The sequence below is a fragment of the Lynx rufus genome, unplaced genomic scaffold (assembly GCF_022079265.1).
Source record: "Lynx rufus isolate CCGP_SWC_20201006 ecotype Redwood Valley unplaced genomic scaffold, mLynRuf1.p SCAF_4, whole genome shotgun sequence".
NCBI lineage: Eukaryota > Metazoa > Chordata > Mammalia > Carnivora > Felidae > Lynx > Lynx rufus.
In genome coordinates this window covers 58,633,404-58,646,681 of record NW_025814856.1, presented here as the reverse complement: position 1 = coordinate 58,646,681, position 13,278 = coordinate 58,633,404, and the positions used below count along the sequence as shown (strand labels likewise).

Below are 13,278 nucleotides of genomic sequence, written 5' to 3'. Positions count from 1 at the left end.
CAGCCTCGCCAGAGCCCTCCTCACTCTTCTGTCAGCTCGGGCCCCGTGCGGCACAGTGTGCGCGTCTGGGCTCTGAGGCTCAGCCGCAGCGTCCGCTACCCAGAGTGGGCTCTGGGACAGCCCGGGGCCCAGCAGCAGCTCCGCGCGGCACCAGGCGTGAAGTCTGCTCAGGAGATCACGTTTCCTCCCCGCCGTAGAGCATGCAAAGCTGTTTCTCAATTTCAAGTTGAGCAGCAAAGACCCTGCCGGCGGTCCCTGCAGTGCAGAGCGGAGCTGGGCCAGTGGCCTTGCACCACAAAATGTGGGCCATGGGAACAGGTGGCCCTCTTGGGCCCCTTCACTTCTACCAAGGTGTTTGTGAAGGCAAGCACGAGAACCCTTGCCCAGGTGGGATTGGAGGACCATGGCACGGGCTTGCACACCGTGCACCTAACTTTCTACTGAGGGAGAGGCCTAGGGTCCTGCTGTGGCCTCCTTGATTCCCCGCAGAGCCCTCTGGCCCCCCACCCCGGCCCCCCGACTACCCTCCATCTTTCCCTTCGGGCCCCACGGCCACAGAATTTTCCGCCCCGCCCCCAGCAGAATGTATCTTTAACAAACACATCTCACCAATATATCTTCATTGCACTGAGGCAAAAATGTGATTACGAAGGAAGACAGATTGCATTTATCTCCAGTGTGTTCTCTGTAGCTCTAGCACGCCTGAGAGAGGCTCTGGGGCACTGCCAGGCCTGGCTCCCTCCTCCCCGGCCCCCACCCCCTGGCGTTATTAAAGCCTAAATTGGAGCCCAGGCAACTGGCAGCAGCGGAGGCCGGCCCTGCTCCGACTGCGCGGCGTGTGCAGCGTTCCTTTGGGAGAAGCATGTTCCACCGACTCCTGAGGCCCTCGGTGCCCACAGCGTACCCTGTTGCTGCCCTCTGCCCACCTCTGCCCACCTCTGCCTCAGAAGGCTCCTGGTGGAGCCGGGATGGGGCCGGGGGGATCTCTGATAGCGATTTGCTTCTCGAAATACCAGCTGGCAGGAGCCCTCATCTCTGGCAGTCAGGGAGTGGGTATCAGAGGCCCACTACCAGGAGGTGCCTCCCCAGAGCTCCTGCCGGCACCTGCGTGGTCCCTTCCAAGCCCGGGGATGTGTGCGTGCGTGTGGATGTGGGCAGCGCCTTGGAGGCAGGTTCCAGCAAGACGCAGCCTGATGGTGAAGGCTCTCACACAGCAGAGCCCGCTCTCTGACTGGTTTCACTTAGAAAACTCAGAGTGGTTAGGTAAGAAGGCAGGGGAGACCTTGGCAGGGTGAAGCAGCCTTGGGCTGGGGCCTGCCTGCCTGTCTGTAAGGGCGGTCAGATGAGCACAGGCTCCTTGTTAATGGGCCACCGGAGGCATGTGCTGAGTGGGCATGGAGACGAAGAGGCACAGTCCCAGGTTGCAGGGACCAGCTGGGGGGCACCCTTTCCATCGAACAGTCACACTCATGGGGCATCCCGAGGGCCAGGGGCCCTCTTAGAGCCGAGGTTCTGGGGATGCGCGGGGTTCCCAAACGAGAGGGCCATGACTGAACTGTGACCTGTTCTCCTTTGCAGGGTTGAGGAGCAGGCCTCCATCCTGGCCCTGGCGGTGACTTGGAGCTCTGAAGAAGGAACCAGTGATGGGACCACAGTCCGCAGACCCCTGGGCCACAGCCATTTTCTCCTGGGTGCCTATGGATGTCTCTGTGCTTGGGGCTGCCGTGTGTTTGGGAAGTAGAGGATGTGCTACTGTCCGAAAACAAATAAAGCAAATGTCTTTGTTTTCAGTCATTCTCTCAGCTGGCACACAGCTGTTGCTGCCTCCTCTCTGTCCATACCTGTGCTGGACCACGGCGATGCAGGCTGAATGAAACAGGCTGTTCCCCCTTGGGGAGCACCCAGCCTAGCAGGGGAGACAGATGTGGAAGCCCCCAATTATGCTGCAGCAGCAAAAGGCCGCCCAGAAGCAGGTAGGAGATGAAATGAGGGGAATGCAGTTCTTTCTGGGGATGGAGTGGAGAGAGCAGGCCAGCTTCCTGACAGAGGCTCTGTCTGAACTCCGATGTAGAAGCTGAATGGATGACCGCTGGGCAAGCCAGAGGCTGGGTGAGTGGGACCCCAGATGCAGGGCTCAGGGAGCCCAGAGCTGGGCTTTGCAGAAAGCAGATCGGGGGCTGGGTGGGATAGGGGGATGCCAGGCCACGACGTTAGGGCTGAGTGACACCTCCGTGGCTCTCGGGGGAGGGTGGGCTCAAGTGGGGCAGGACTGAGTGCCAAGGAGAGCCCTGCAGGCACTTGAGGGCATGATAAGTGGGAGGCTGGTGGGCCAGGTCGGGGGACAGACCGAGGCGAGGCTTAGCAGCCGAGGTTAGCGTGCCTCTGGATTTGAGTGGTATAGGGGAGAATCAAGGATGATTTCTAGACCTCTGGCTTGGGTGCTGGTGATTCTGGGGGCTGCAGTGAAGGACACAGGGATTGAGAAGTGCAGAGGACAACGATGTTTGGGACGTGCTCTGCTTAGTTGGGGTCCACACACTGGTCTGCCGGTCCTTGGCTTCTGGAGGGATCCCAGCTGAGGTGTCTTGACCACACCCGGGCTGCACCGAGCCTGGCCCAGGGCTGTGTGAGGGACGCAGCAGGAGCCTGAGATGGGGCTTCTGATTCACCAGCTGCTCTTGCTGGTGACCTTGGATTTCCTGCGAAAGTTCCTTTGGAGAGCCCCTCGCCATCTGGAGCTGAGAGCCTGCATCTCGACTCCGGCTTTGCAGCCCAGGCATCTCTGCTCATCCCCGAACTCTCACACACAAAGCTCAAGTGGGGGTTGAGGCTCGGCAGTGTCCAGCTGTCCAGGCAGGTAGCACAAGGCAGCTTTATTCGGCCAAGCTACATATTGGCTGAGAGGAAAAGAGCTTTGGGAGATGCCCTGTCTCCATGTTCTGGGTCAGCTTGCCAAAACACACAAGGAGGCATTCGGGGTGCATGCAGAGGTGAGCAGCCCTGGTGGGTGGCAGGGTGCCCTGGCCTGAGCCTCCTCCCGGCCTCCCCCAGCAGCCCAAGAAGCCACTGGCCCTTTGTCAGGCCAGCACGGTGGGGTCACAGGTCACCTGGATTATTGAGCTTAAGCAAAATCGGAGCCATCCTTCAGCTGGAAGTTGCTGAGGCCCTTTCAGGACTCCCTCAGAAGCCTCTGGTGTCCAGGGCTTTGTCCCACTTCCCAATCTGCCAGGAATCTCTCTCAGACTCTACTTTTCTACCCAGGAGTCCGTCGAGGGCAGGACGCTCCATCTGGGCGTGTATGTGTGTGCATAGGTGCCTTTGTGTGTGCACATGTGGATGCGTATATATATAGATAGATACCTTTGTGTGTGTGTGTGTGTGTGTGTGTGTATGTGTGTGTACCTATGCATCTCTGCATGTGTATAGAGGGTGCTTTTTTGTGTGTGCATCATTTAGGTCTGTGGACATCTGCCCATCTGTGTATGTGTGTCCACGGGTGCCTTTGGGTCTGTGCACACGTAGGTGCGTGCACCCATCTGTACGTATGAACTGTGTTTGTGCAGGCAGCCAGCCACGCTCACCACCTGCTAATGCTCCCAGGCTCTCTCCTCCTGGATCTCAGCCCATTTTCCTGATTCCCCTCAATTCAGAACCAGCCTTCCCCCTTCCAATCTCCACCTCTTTCCTACTACTGGGGACTGGTGGGGGGGGGGTACTTGCTCAGAGCCATCGTCTCATTGTATTGGAACGTGGAGGGGAGGCGTGTGTGCTCAAGGTGCAGGCTCCGTGCACCTGTGTGTATGCATTTATTGCATTTCTGTGTCACCTTTGTGGACCTCCAGTCCCTCCACATGGCCATATGTGGTAGGAAGTCTGGCTTGAGAGAGCATTCATGGGTGAGGGGTGTGTCCAACATCGTGTGCACCTGGAGGCAGACATTCCTGGGCTCAGGTTCCCAGCCACATGACTGTTGAAAGGGAGTGTTGATACCCATCCTACCTGGTTGCTAGGGGATTAAATCCGATGTTGGCTGTGACATCCAGGGTCCAACCAGGAAACCCGAAAGCACTCACGGTTATTTTTTAAAATTTTTTTTTAGTGTCTATTTATTATTGAGAGACACAGAGCGACAGAGCATAAGCATGGGAGGAGCAGAGAGAGAGGGGGAGACATAGAACCCGAAGCAGGCTCCAGGCTCCGAGCCGTCAGCCCAGAGCCCAAAGTGGGGCTGAAACTCACGAACCGTGAGATCATGACCTGAGCCGAAGTCGGACGCTCAACCGACCTAGCCACCCAGGTGCCCCAGCACTCACGATTATTTTTAAACACAGGGGACTGAATATGGGGAATTAACTCTGAAGATGGAGGAGCCAAAACCCAAATGGAATGGTCTGACAGCCCAGAAATTAGCAACGGTGGGAAACTGGCATCACCCTGGGGCTACAGGCACAGACGGAAGAGGCAGGGCCCCCCAGTGGAAGCTGATACCATGGGGGCTCTACTCAGTGGAGCTGGAGCCACTGAGGGGACACAGCTGCTGTGAGAAGTGCCCACTTGTGGCCGAGAAGGTAGAGGTGCCCAGGCCTCTCCCCTCCTGCCATCCTCAGCCTCGGGCGTGCCTCCCATTAGCTGAACCCAGCCAGAGCCAGAGGGCAAGGCCACCTGCTACAAGGAGCAGATCTGAGGTGCAGGCGCGCAGCAAGGACTTCAGCAGGACTGGGAGGTGCTGAGCAAGCATGTGGGCCTGTGTGCTTGTGCCTGTGCTTGGGTGGGTGTGAGAAGTGGGTGCAAACAGGCATGTGCACACCCCTGTGTGCATATCTAGCTTGTGTTGGCACATGATGGACAGCTTCCAGAGTAGTCCCATCAGACATCCACCACGTGCCAGGTCCTCTCCCACTCCCTTTGTAAATGCTAACTCATTTAGAGTCCCAGAGCTCTGTGGGGGATAGGACCATTACTGTCCCTGCTTTCCAGGGGTGGAAACCATGGCACAGACAGTGTGAGTAACTTGCTCAAGATTGCACACAGCTGACACTACCTTTTTCTGGAGCCGGGGTCCTGGCTGTCTAGAGGCTTGACTCTACCCACTCCAGGGACCCAGCTGGGGCGGGGGGGAGGCAGTCCTGCACCTTTCCCCTCATCCCTCACCCCCAGATGAAGAGTGTGGACCCTGGCAAAAGAAACGGCTAGAGTTCCTTCCTGCCAGCATCATTACTGACCTGGAGAGGCCCAGCAATGCCGAGGCAGGGTCTGAGCTGGTGTCACCGCCAAGGTTGCCGTGAGCGCTGGGGCAGGATCTCTTGTGAGGTGCTGGTTCACACACCTGCCTGCCTCGGCCGCGTGCCAACACCTTATCCACCCGTGAGCGGGTACAGGTATGGCTGCAGACCTCCCAAGTCATTCTAGGTGGCTGAGCTGGGGGTGAGAGCAGGGCATGGAGGAAGAGTCCAACGTGCACTGGACATGGGAAGGGCAGAGTGTCACAGCAGATGGAGAGAGCGCCCGCCCTGAGGCCACTGTGGGAGGAGGCGAATCACATGACCTTTCAGGGGGACACTTTTTTTTTTTTTTCAACGTTTATTTATTTTTGGGACAGAGAGAGACAGAGCATGAACAGGGGAGGGGCAGAGAGAGAGGGAGACACAGAATCAGAAACAGGCTCCAGGCTCTGAGCCATCAGCCCAGAGCCTGACGCGGGGCTCGAACTCACAGACCGCGAGATCGTGACCTGGCTGACGCTTAACCGACTGCGCCACCCAGGCGCCCCTGGGCGGGGGACACGTTTTTAAGTGTGCAAACCCACACGCACACACATACACCCAAAAACAACACCCCCTCCCACCACACACACACACACACACACACCACACACACAATCCACCCATGTGTTGTTTACAAAAGACCTCACCTTAATAATAAGGGCACAGGCTGGTTGAAAATAGAAGCATCGAGACCGATGGACCAGCAAACTTTGAGGAGGCTGGAGTGGTTATGTTACTGTCAGGCAAGGTAGACCTCCGGACACGGAGTGTCTGAGCAGCAGAGGTGGACAGTTTGAACGCGAACAGGGGCAGCATGTAGGAAGACTTAGAAACCCCAGATGTGCGTGCACCTGACCCAGGCAAGACAGGTGAGGCGAGAGCGACAGGACAGAAAGGGAACTAGCCAAATCCACAGTCTTTCCTGACGACTGGGAGCGTGCACACATCAATGGCTCCCAGGATGAGTTGCCAGGAAACCAGCACGTAAGCAGGCACTGTGTCCTGGGGTGTTCGTCCTGGCCTTTGCACCGTCTCTGGAGCTCCTAGTCTGCAGTGTAATGGGGAGCCAGACAGCCCCAGCACCCGCCCCAAGCCCGGGGGCAGCAGCTCCTAAGGCGCTAGCCCTCTGTTTCCTCATCTTTAAAAGGGAGACGGTCATAGATGCCACCCCCTGCAGGGATTGGGGTGACAGGTGTCCCATGCTTGGTGCTCTATAAATGTGAAGGCAGAGGACCCACTACCCACATCCCCTTTAGGGCCAGCCGTCGGCAGCTAGCGCTCGCCCCCAAGGCCTCTCCCTCTGGGAAGTGCCTTTGCTGGGGAGCTGCCTCACCAAAGTCACACCCCAGCAGGCCAGAACTCACATCCGATTGCTGCTTGATGGGATGGGGTGTAGAGGCCCAGCTCCCATGCCCCAAGTTAGAGCAACCTGGAAGAGTGTTCTGACTCCAGAGCTGGGTCTGGCCTCTGCCTCCTCCCCTTACCCACTAGTGCTGACCCCAAGGACACTCCCACATAAATATCCTGCAACCTCACCTCTACCCCAGAATGGCTTCTAGGGAAACCCAAGGAACCAATAACATTATTGTATCCTACGCAGTACCTGGCCCATGCCCCCCTGCGCTTATCGTCTAGCAGGAGGAGTTAGCAGGAATTGTGTCATGTATAGAGTCCGGTAGGAGTTGTGTCATAATCACAAATGACATTGGAGGTCACTTGTGCTGAGGCCTCTAGGGAGAGGCCCCGGGAGCTCGGGGCCCAGGGTGCTCGGGCTGTGGGGTCGGGGAGGGCTTCTCTGAGGAGGTGAAGCTTAAGTCATAATGAGAGGGCTGAACCAGAGTTGGCCAGGTGAAGTGATGACTTTGTTTACTGTAGTGTTTATAGCAATGGCAAAATCCTGGAAACCACCTAGATGTCCAATAACAGGGGGTATGTGCATTAAGTAAAAGGTGGTATATCCATAAGATAGCTCTGTAGCTGGTGATAGTGGGGGTGTGGAGTATAGCCATCAGCACGGAGCAGTATGAACCCATTTGGGGATGAAAAAATACCATCTATACACATGTAAAAAATATACACACACTCACAAAAAGAAAAGGCCAGAAGGGTTATACACCGAAATGTTAGTGCTTTTTTCTGGGGGGGATCAGGATCATGGATATGTATTGTTTTGTTTATTAATAATCGACTTTGTTTTCTGTTGTTCCAAACTGACCTGAACATTTCCTTTCAGTAGTCCCCAGGCTCGAAGCTTTCCCGAATGCATGTGGCGGTGTGGCCCCCCACAGCCTGGGCCCTCCGGTCAGGGCGGCGCACGGCTGTCTCTTCCCGTGGGCTTTCGGGCCCAGTGGTTGACCCCTTGGCGAAGCCCGGTTCTCCTTGAATAAAGTGCTTTCCTTGCCTGCCAAGCAGGGGCAGGGATGGGGGTTGAAGCCTGCCAAAAAGGAGAATTCCTGAGTGGGGCAGGGTATGGCCCACAGTGTGCTGGGACGGACACCCCCGGGAGCCCGTGGGGGATCACAGCGGCAGGAGGAGTCTCCCTTAGTTATTTATACTTCGCACAGCCAGTGTTGGTATTGAATGCCTACTGTGTGCATTTGGCATTCTGGACGCAGGAGACGCAGCAGTGAGGGGGAGGGGTTTGAAACCCTGTCCCCCAAGAGCTTAGAGATCTGTGGGTGATGGGGGGACAGAGAAAATAAAATCAATGATTGCATGTTATGCAATGGAGAAAATGTAGGGGGGTTGGGAGTCCCGGGAGCGGGTGCACTCCTGTTTCCTGTGAGGACAGGACGCACCTGTGTCCCCACTCCCTGGGGCTTCCCACACCCAGACAGGGCACCTGCCTGCATCTCCCCAGCCCAGGAACGGCCACCTCCAGGCTGCTCTTAAGGAAAAACACTTCCAGTCCATACCTGATAACCTGCCTCATTAAATTTAATGGGCCGGTTATTCCCATTAAATAAACATCACCTAATTATGAAAAACATATTTGCTGAAATTCGACTATGGAACAGATAAACCAATTACATGGTTATTCAGGCTCAAAACACACTCAATAATGAAGTGGGGTTCAGACCACAGCAGGGAGGGCCAGGGGAGCACCTGGAATTCAGAGCCCCCCCCCTACCCCTCCCCACTTCCGTTCCAAGCTTGGTGGGGCCTCAAGAATGTTGGTGTCCCTGGGAGCCGCAGGCTGGGCAGCCTGAAATCCAGACCGGGGTGTCTCAGTTAGGACCCCTTTCACACAAGTGACAGAACCCTAGCTCAAACGGGCTTAAACAAGAAGAGTATGTTGGTCCATATGATTGAGAAAGTGTAGAAGGAAGCTTCAGGCATGGCTGGATCCGAGAGCTTAAACCTAGTGACTAGGACCTGGTCTGTCTCCTTCCACTTCTTACTATTCTCCTCCATGTCGCCTTCCTTCCTGGGCTTCACGATTTGCCCCAGCGAGTCTTGCCTTGTAAAGAGAGAACCTCTTTCCCTCCGGTTCCAGCTTAGGGTTTATGGGCAGATAATAAATTGCTCCAGAGCCGACAGAGTAGTATCAGGAATCTCTCAGGAGAGGCCAATACACACAGGAAAAACTGCCCCCCATCCCGATGACTCATCAGGGAAATGCAAGGCAAAACCACAAAGAAACGCCTCTGCACACCCGTCTCGTGGTTGAAGTTACGAGGACAGACAATACCAGGTGTTGGTGAGCACAAGCAACCGCTGGGAGCCACATGCACTGCTGCCGGGCGTGTAGAGTATTTAAACCACTTTGGAAAATGGTGTGGCAGTTTCTCATAAAGTTAAACATCCACCTACACTGTGATGCAGCAAGTTTACTCCTGGGTCGGTATGCAGGAGAATGAATATGTATGTGGTCTAAATGGTACATGGAGGAATGTTCAGATGGCTTTATTTCATAGCAGCCGAGTTAAAACGGTCCAAATGTCCATGGGCAGTAGAACGGGCCGGTTATAGTTTACTCGTACAACAAGATACTGGCCCCCGATTGAAAAGAACAAACCAGAGCTCCCTGTAAGGACGGGGATGAGTTTCACAGACGTGTCATGGACTGAGGAGCTGGGCAGAGAGGAGTGGACCCTGGTATTAGCTCCCGAGCAAATTGCCACCAACCTAGCAGCTTGCAGCTGGCTGCAGATACTACCTCACTCCTGGGGCAGGAGCCCTGGCAGAGCTGAGCTGCTCCCTACTTGGTGAGGGGGGCGCGGGGGGTCTCCTGAGGCGGCCATCAAGGAGGGCTCAGGCTGGGTTCCTTGCAAGCTCACCTGGCCGTTGGCGGAACTCATTCCCTTGTGGCTGGAGTCTGGAGGCCACCGGCCGTCCCCTAGCATGTGACTGTCACAGGCCCTCTGTCAACAGAGGTCTCACTTATCAAAGCCAGCAAGGGAGTCACATATGCGACCTGATGGGATCACAAAAGAGAGAGCCCTTCACCTTTGCTGGACCCTATCCATCAGAAGCAGGTCACGTACTTAAGGGGAAAGAATATACAGAAGAGTGACTCCTTGCGGGGCACCCCAGGATGTGCGTGCCTCAGTACTGGATGATTCCATTTATATGAAGTTCAGGAGGGAGAGGAAGGTATCTCCAGATAGCCCTTGAGGAATAAGTTCCAAAAATCTGTTAGTAAGAGGACAGAAAAAAAAAAAAAAAAAAAGAAAAACAAAGACGGTTCAGAGCAGGGTGTGTAGTTTGTATCTCTTGAGAAAACAGGGTGGCAAGAATATCCACGGGTGTTTGCATTCGCTGGTAACAGTGTAAGACATTCTCTGCCAGGACGCAGGGAAACTGGTAACAGTTTTTCTCCCAGAGCCGGCAGCTGGGGCCCTCAAGAAGGAGACTGACTTTCATCATGTATCCTTCTGTGCACTTCTCGGATTTTCAATGTTTAATGAAATAATACTTTTTAATTATTAAAGAAAAAAAAGGCAAAGAGGCCAGACCTTGTAGAAGGTAAAGGCTGCCAGAGGCATTAACAGCTGCTGCACGTTGCCCCCATCCAACCCCCACCCTACCCCCTCCCTCCCCTGCTTGCAGTGTGTAGTGATGAGTGAGGGGCCGGTCATGTGACCCCAGTAGGTCCAGGAAGCTGCTGGGCCATCTTGGCCAACAGGTTGGGAGAGCATACCTGAGAACGCACACAGAGGAGGGCAGAGCCAAGAAACAGATGCCTGATGATGTTGGGCCCCTGGATGCAGCCATGCCTGAAGCTAGACCTTCATGGACCTTTCAGAGAAACAAGTCAGTGAACGTCCCTTTGGATGAAGCAAAGCTAGATTTTTGTCAAGTCTGATTCTATCCATTGTTTATGTCTGGTGACATCCAGTGCTGACGTTCGGGGCCTACAAGCCCAGGCCAGTGGGTGGTGGTTGCTTCAAGGTGGCCTTCCCAGAAGGGGAGGAGCCTGTGCTGGGGCTAGCCGGGTAGGCTCAGCAGGGTGACCTCATGGGGACAGAAGGAATAAGCATCATGTGCAAAGCTCATGGTAAGCTAGGGAAATCACAGAGATTCCCTATGACAAAGCATAGAGTGACAGGAAGAGAGAGGATGGAGGGGGCGAGCTGTGTGGCCAGGGCTGCTGCAGAGGCCTAGTGTGCAGGGGTCAAAAGCAGTGACTGCAGCAGGCTCAGCCTTTCCCCTGGGGTACATCACTTTCCTGTGCCTCAGTTTCCTCATCTGCAAAAAAGGGGCAGACACAGCCCCTCCCTGCCTAGTGGTGTTAAGGATTGAACAAGGTGTCTTCAGGGAGAGCTCTCTTCCTGGGGATGCCTGTATGTTTTCTCTGGTCCTCACAGTGGCCCTGGGAGCCGCTGCCATTTGCCCCCCAGACCCACAAAAGGCACTGAGGGGGTAGACCTGTGATGGGAACAGAGCCCTGGCATGGGGAGGGGGCCAGGCCTCTCTGTTTGCCTCCAAAGCTTGCACTCTTTTGGTTGGAGCCCCCCAGCTGTGAAGGAGCCATTCCCCCCCCCCCGGGGGGGGGAGGGGTTTCCCAAGAGGAGTATCTCAGAGGGTTAGCCCGAACTCCGCCCCCTGAATTCCAACTCCCATTCCAGTTACATCTCCACTCCCTGCTATGACCCTGACCACATCCACGGGGCAGACAGTATACAGCCACAGAGGTGTGCATGGGGCTGGGCGTGGCCGGGAGGTTCTGAAAGAGCTCTCTGGAGACAAGTCTGGGATCCAAGGGCTGGGAGGGGATGTCTCCCCAGCAGAGGCCCTCAGACTGTGGGGCAGAGACCAGCTCTCCCCACCACACCCTCTAAATTCCCCATAGTAAACCATGAAAGAGAAACCAAATGGTGGCTGTTTTGAGCCATTCGATTTTAGGGTGATTTGTCACACAGCAACAGGTAGCGAATACATCCCACAAACCCTGACAGAATGCCTGCCTTGTGTACTCATTACACACGGGATGAGGCTCCAGTCTTCACGGGGCTTCCATTCCGGGAGAATGGAAAATAAGCAGCTTAGAAAATGGCAGGGGAATCGGTGCTCTAATGAACCTCACCGAGGGGTTGTGACTGGGGTGCATTTTACATGAAGAATCGGGAATTTCTCCAAAGGGGCAACATGAGCTCTGGGGCCTGGAGAATGAGGAGAGAAGGTCAGGAGAGGGGTTGGCAGGGCAGCCCAGCATTCCCGCGGTGGCCTCTGCTGTGGGCCATGTCCAGGGCAAGCTCTGTATGGGGCCCTGCCGTGTGGCTTGGGGCCCCTGCCTGGTCCAACCTGCCCCGGGCACAGGGGCCAAGGAGGCCACAGGGCGCAGGCTCTGCTCTACGAGATAGTGCCAGCAGCAGAGCTGGGCCCGGGGCGGGGGGGGGGGGGTGGAAAGCAGCAGCCAAGAGATGTTGTGTTCTTTTTAACTTTTCTTTTGAAATACTTATGATCTATAATAATGATAGCTTCGCAGGAAGTTGGAAAGATAGTACAGAGAGGTCCCACGTACCCTCTCCTAGCTTGTTTCAGGGTTGCGTCTTCTGTGACTATAGGACAATATCGAAAGTGGGCCCATTGATACGATGTGCGTGTCCAGTTCTGTGTCCCTCGTCCCGGGGAACCAAGGCCGCGACCAAGATACAGAACTTTCTTGCGCCACAAAGATCCCCTCCTACTTTCCCCCTCCCAGTCAGAGCTCCTCTCCCCAGCCCTCACCTCACCAAACTCTGACCAGTTCTCCATTTCTATAATTTTGTCATCTCAAAGTGTTGCTTAAGTGGAATTGTATTATATGCATTTTCTGTTACGGCTTAAGTCTGCCACTTTCATTTCGATGGTTCCTTTTTTTTCCCCCCTGTTTTCTTTTTTCTTCCTTCCTGTGGGTTACTTGAACACATTTTAGAATTCCATTTTGGTTTATCTATAGTGTTTTTGAGCGTATGTGTTTACATAGATTTGCAGTGGTTGCTCTAAGGATTACATTCGATCTATGTACTTACCACAGCCTCCTGGTTTTTACCAGTTTGAGCGACGTGTAGAAATCTCTCCTCTCTTTCCATCCCTTTCCCCTCAGTCTTTTATAATGTATTTACTGAGATGTTCCCTCTAACTACTCTGAGTCAGGAGACACTGGTTAATTGTTGCTTCAACTGTCTAGCAGAATTTCAGAAGCTACAGCGGAGAAGGACAATGTCCTCTCTTCCTGCCCGATGCCCCGAGAAAACCCCTTTTAGCATTTGCCTTCTGTTCAGAGAGCTTCCTTTGGCCATGCTTTCAGGTTGGGTCTGCTGGTGCCATATTCCCACGCTTTTCCTTCATCTGGGAATGTCTGGACGTCTCATTCCTATAGAATTCATGGATGGCTGTTCTTTCCTTTCGGCCCTTAAAAACGTCCCTCCGCTTCCTTCCAGCCTCCGTGGTTTCTGATGAGAAATACTCCATATTCACACAGTTTCGCCCCAACACTAAGGCATCGTGTTTCTCTGTTGCTGCTCTCAAGGATCCTTGTCTTCAGTTCTTGGAAGGTGGCTGATGATGGGTCTTGGCACAGGTTTCT

At 54.8% G+C, this 13,278-nt stretch overlaps 1 protein-coding gene across 2 annotated transcripts in view; it reads left to right on the top strand.

Annotated features, from left to right (window-relative positions):
• CHCHD6 (coiled-coil-helix-coiled-coil-helix domain containing 6) overlaps positions 1-1,793 on the top strand; it is a 251,133-nt gene extending 249,340 nt beyond the window's left edge. For both annotated transcript variants that reach the window (XM_047097231.1, XM_047097230.1), the window contains one exon: positions 1,579-1,793. In XM_047097231.1, the coding sequence (XP_046953187.1) occupies positions 1,579-1,584 (6 nt within the window). In that variant the 3' untranslated portion in view covers positions 1,585-1,793. The remainder of the gene's footprint in view (positions 1-1,578) is intronic.
• Positions 1,794-13,278: the final 11,485 nt, after the last annotated feature.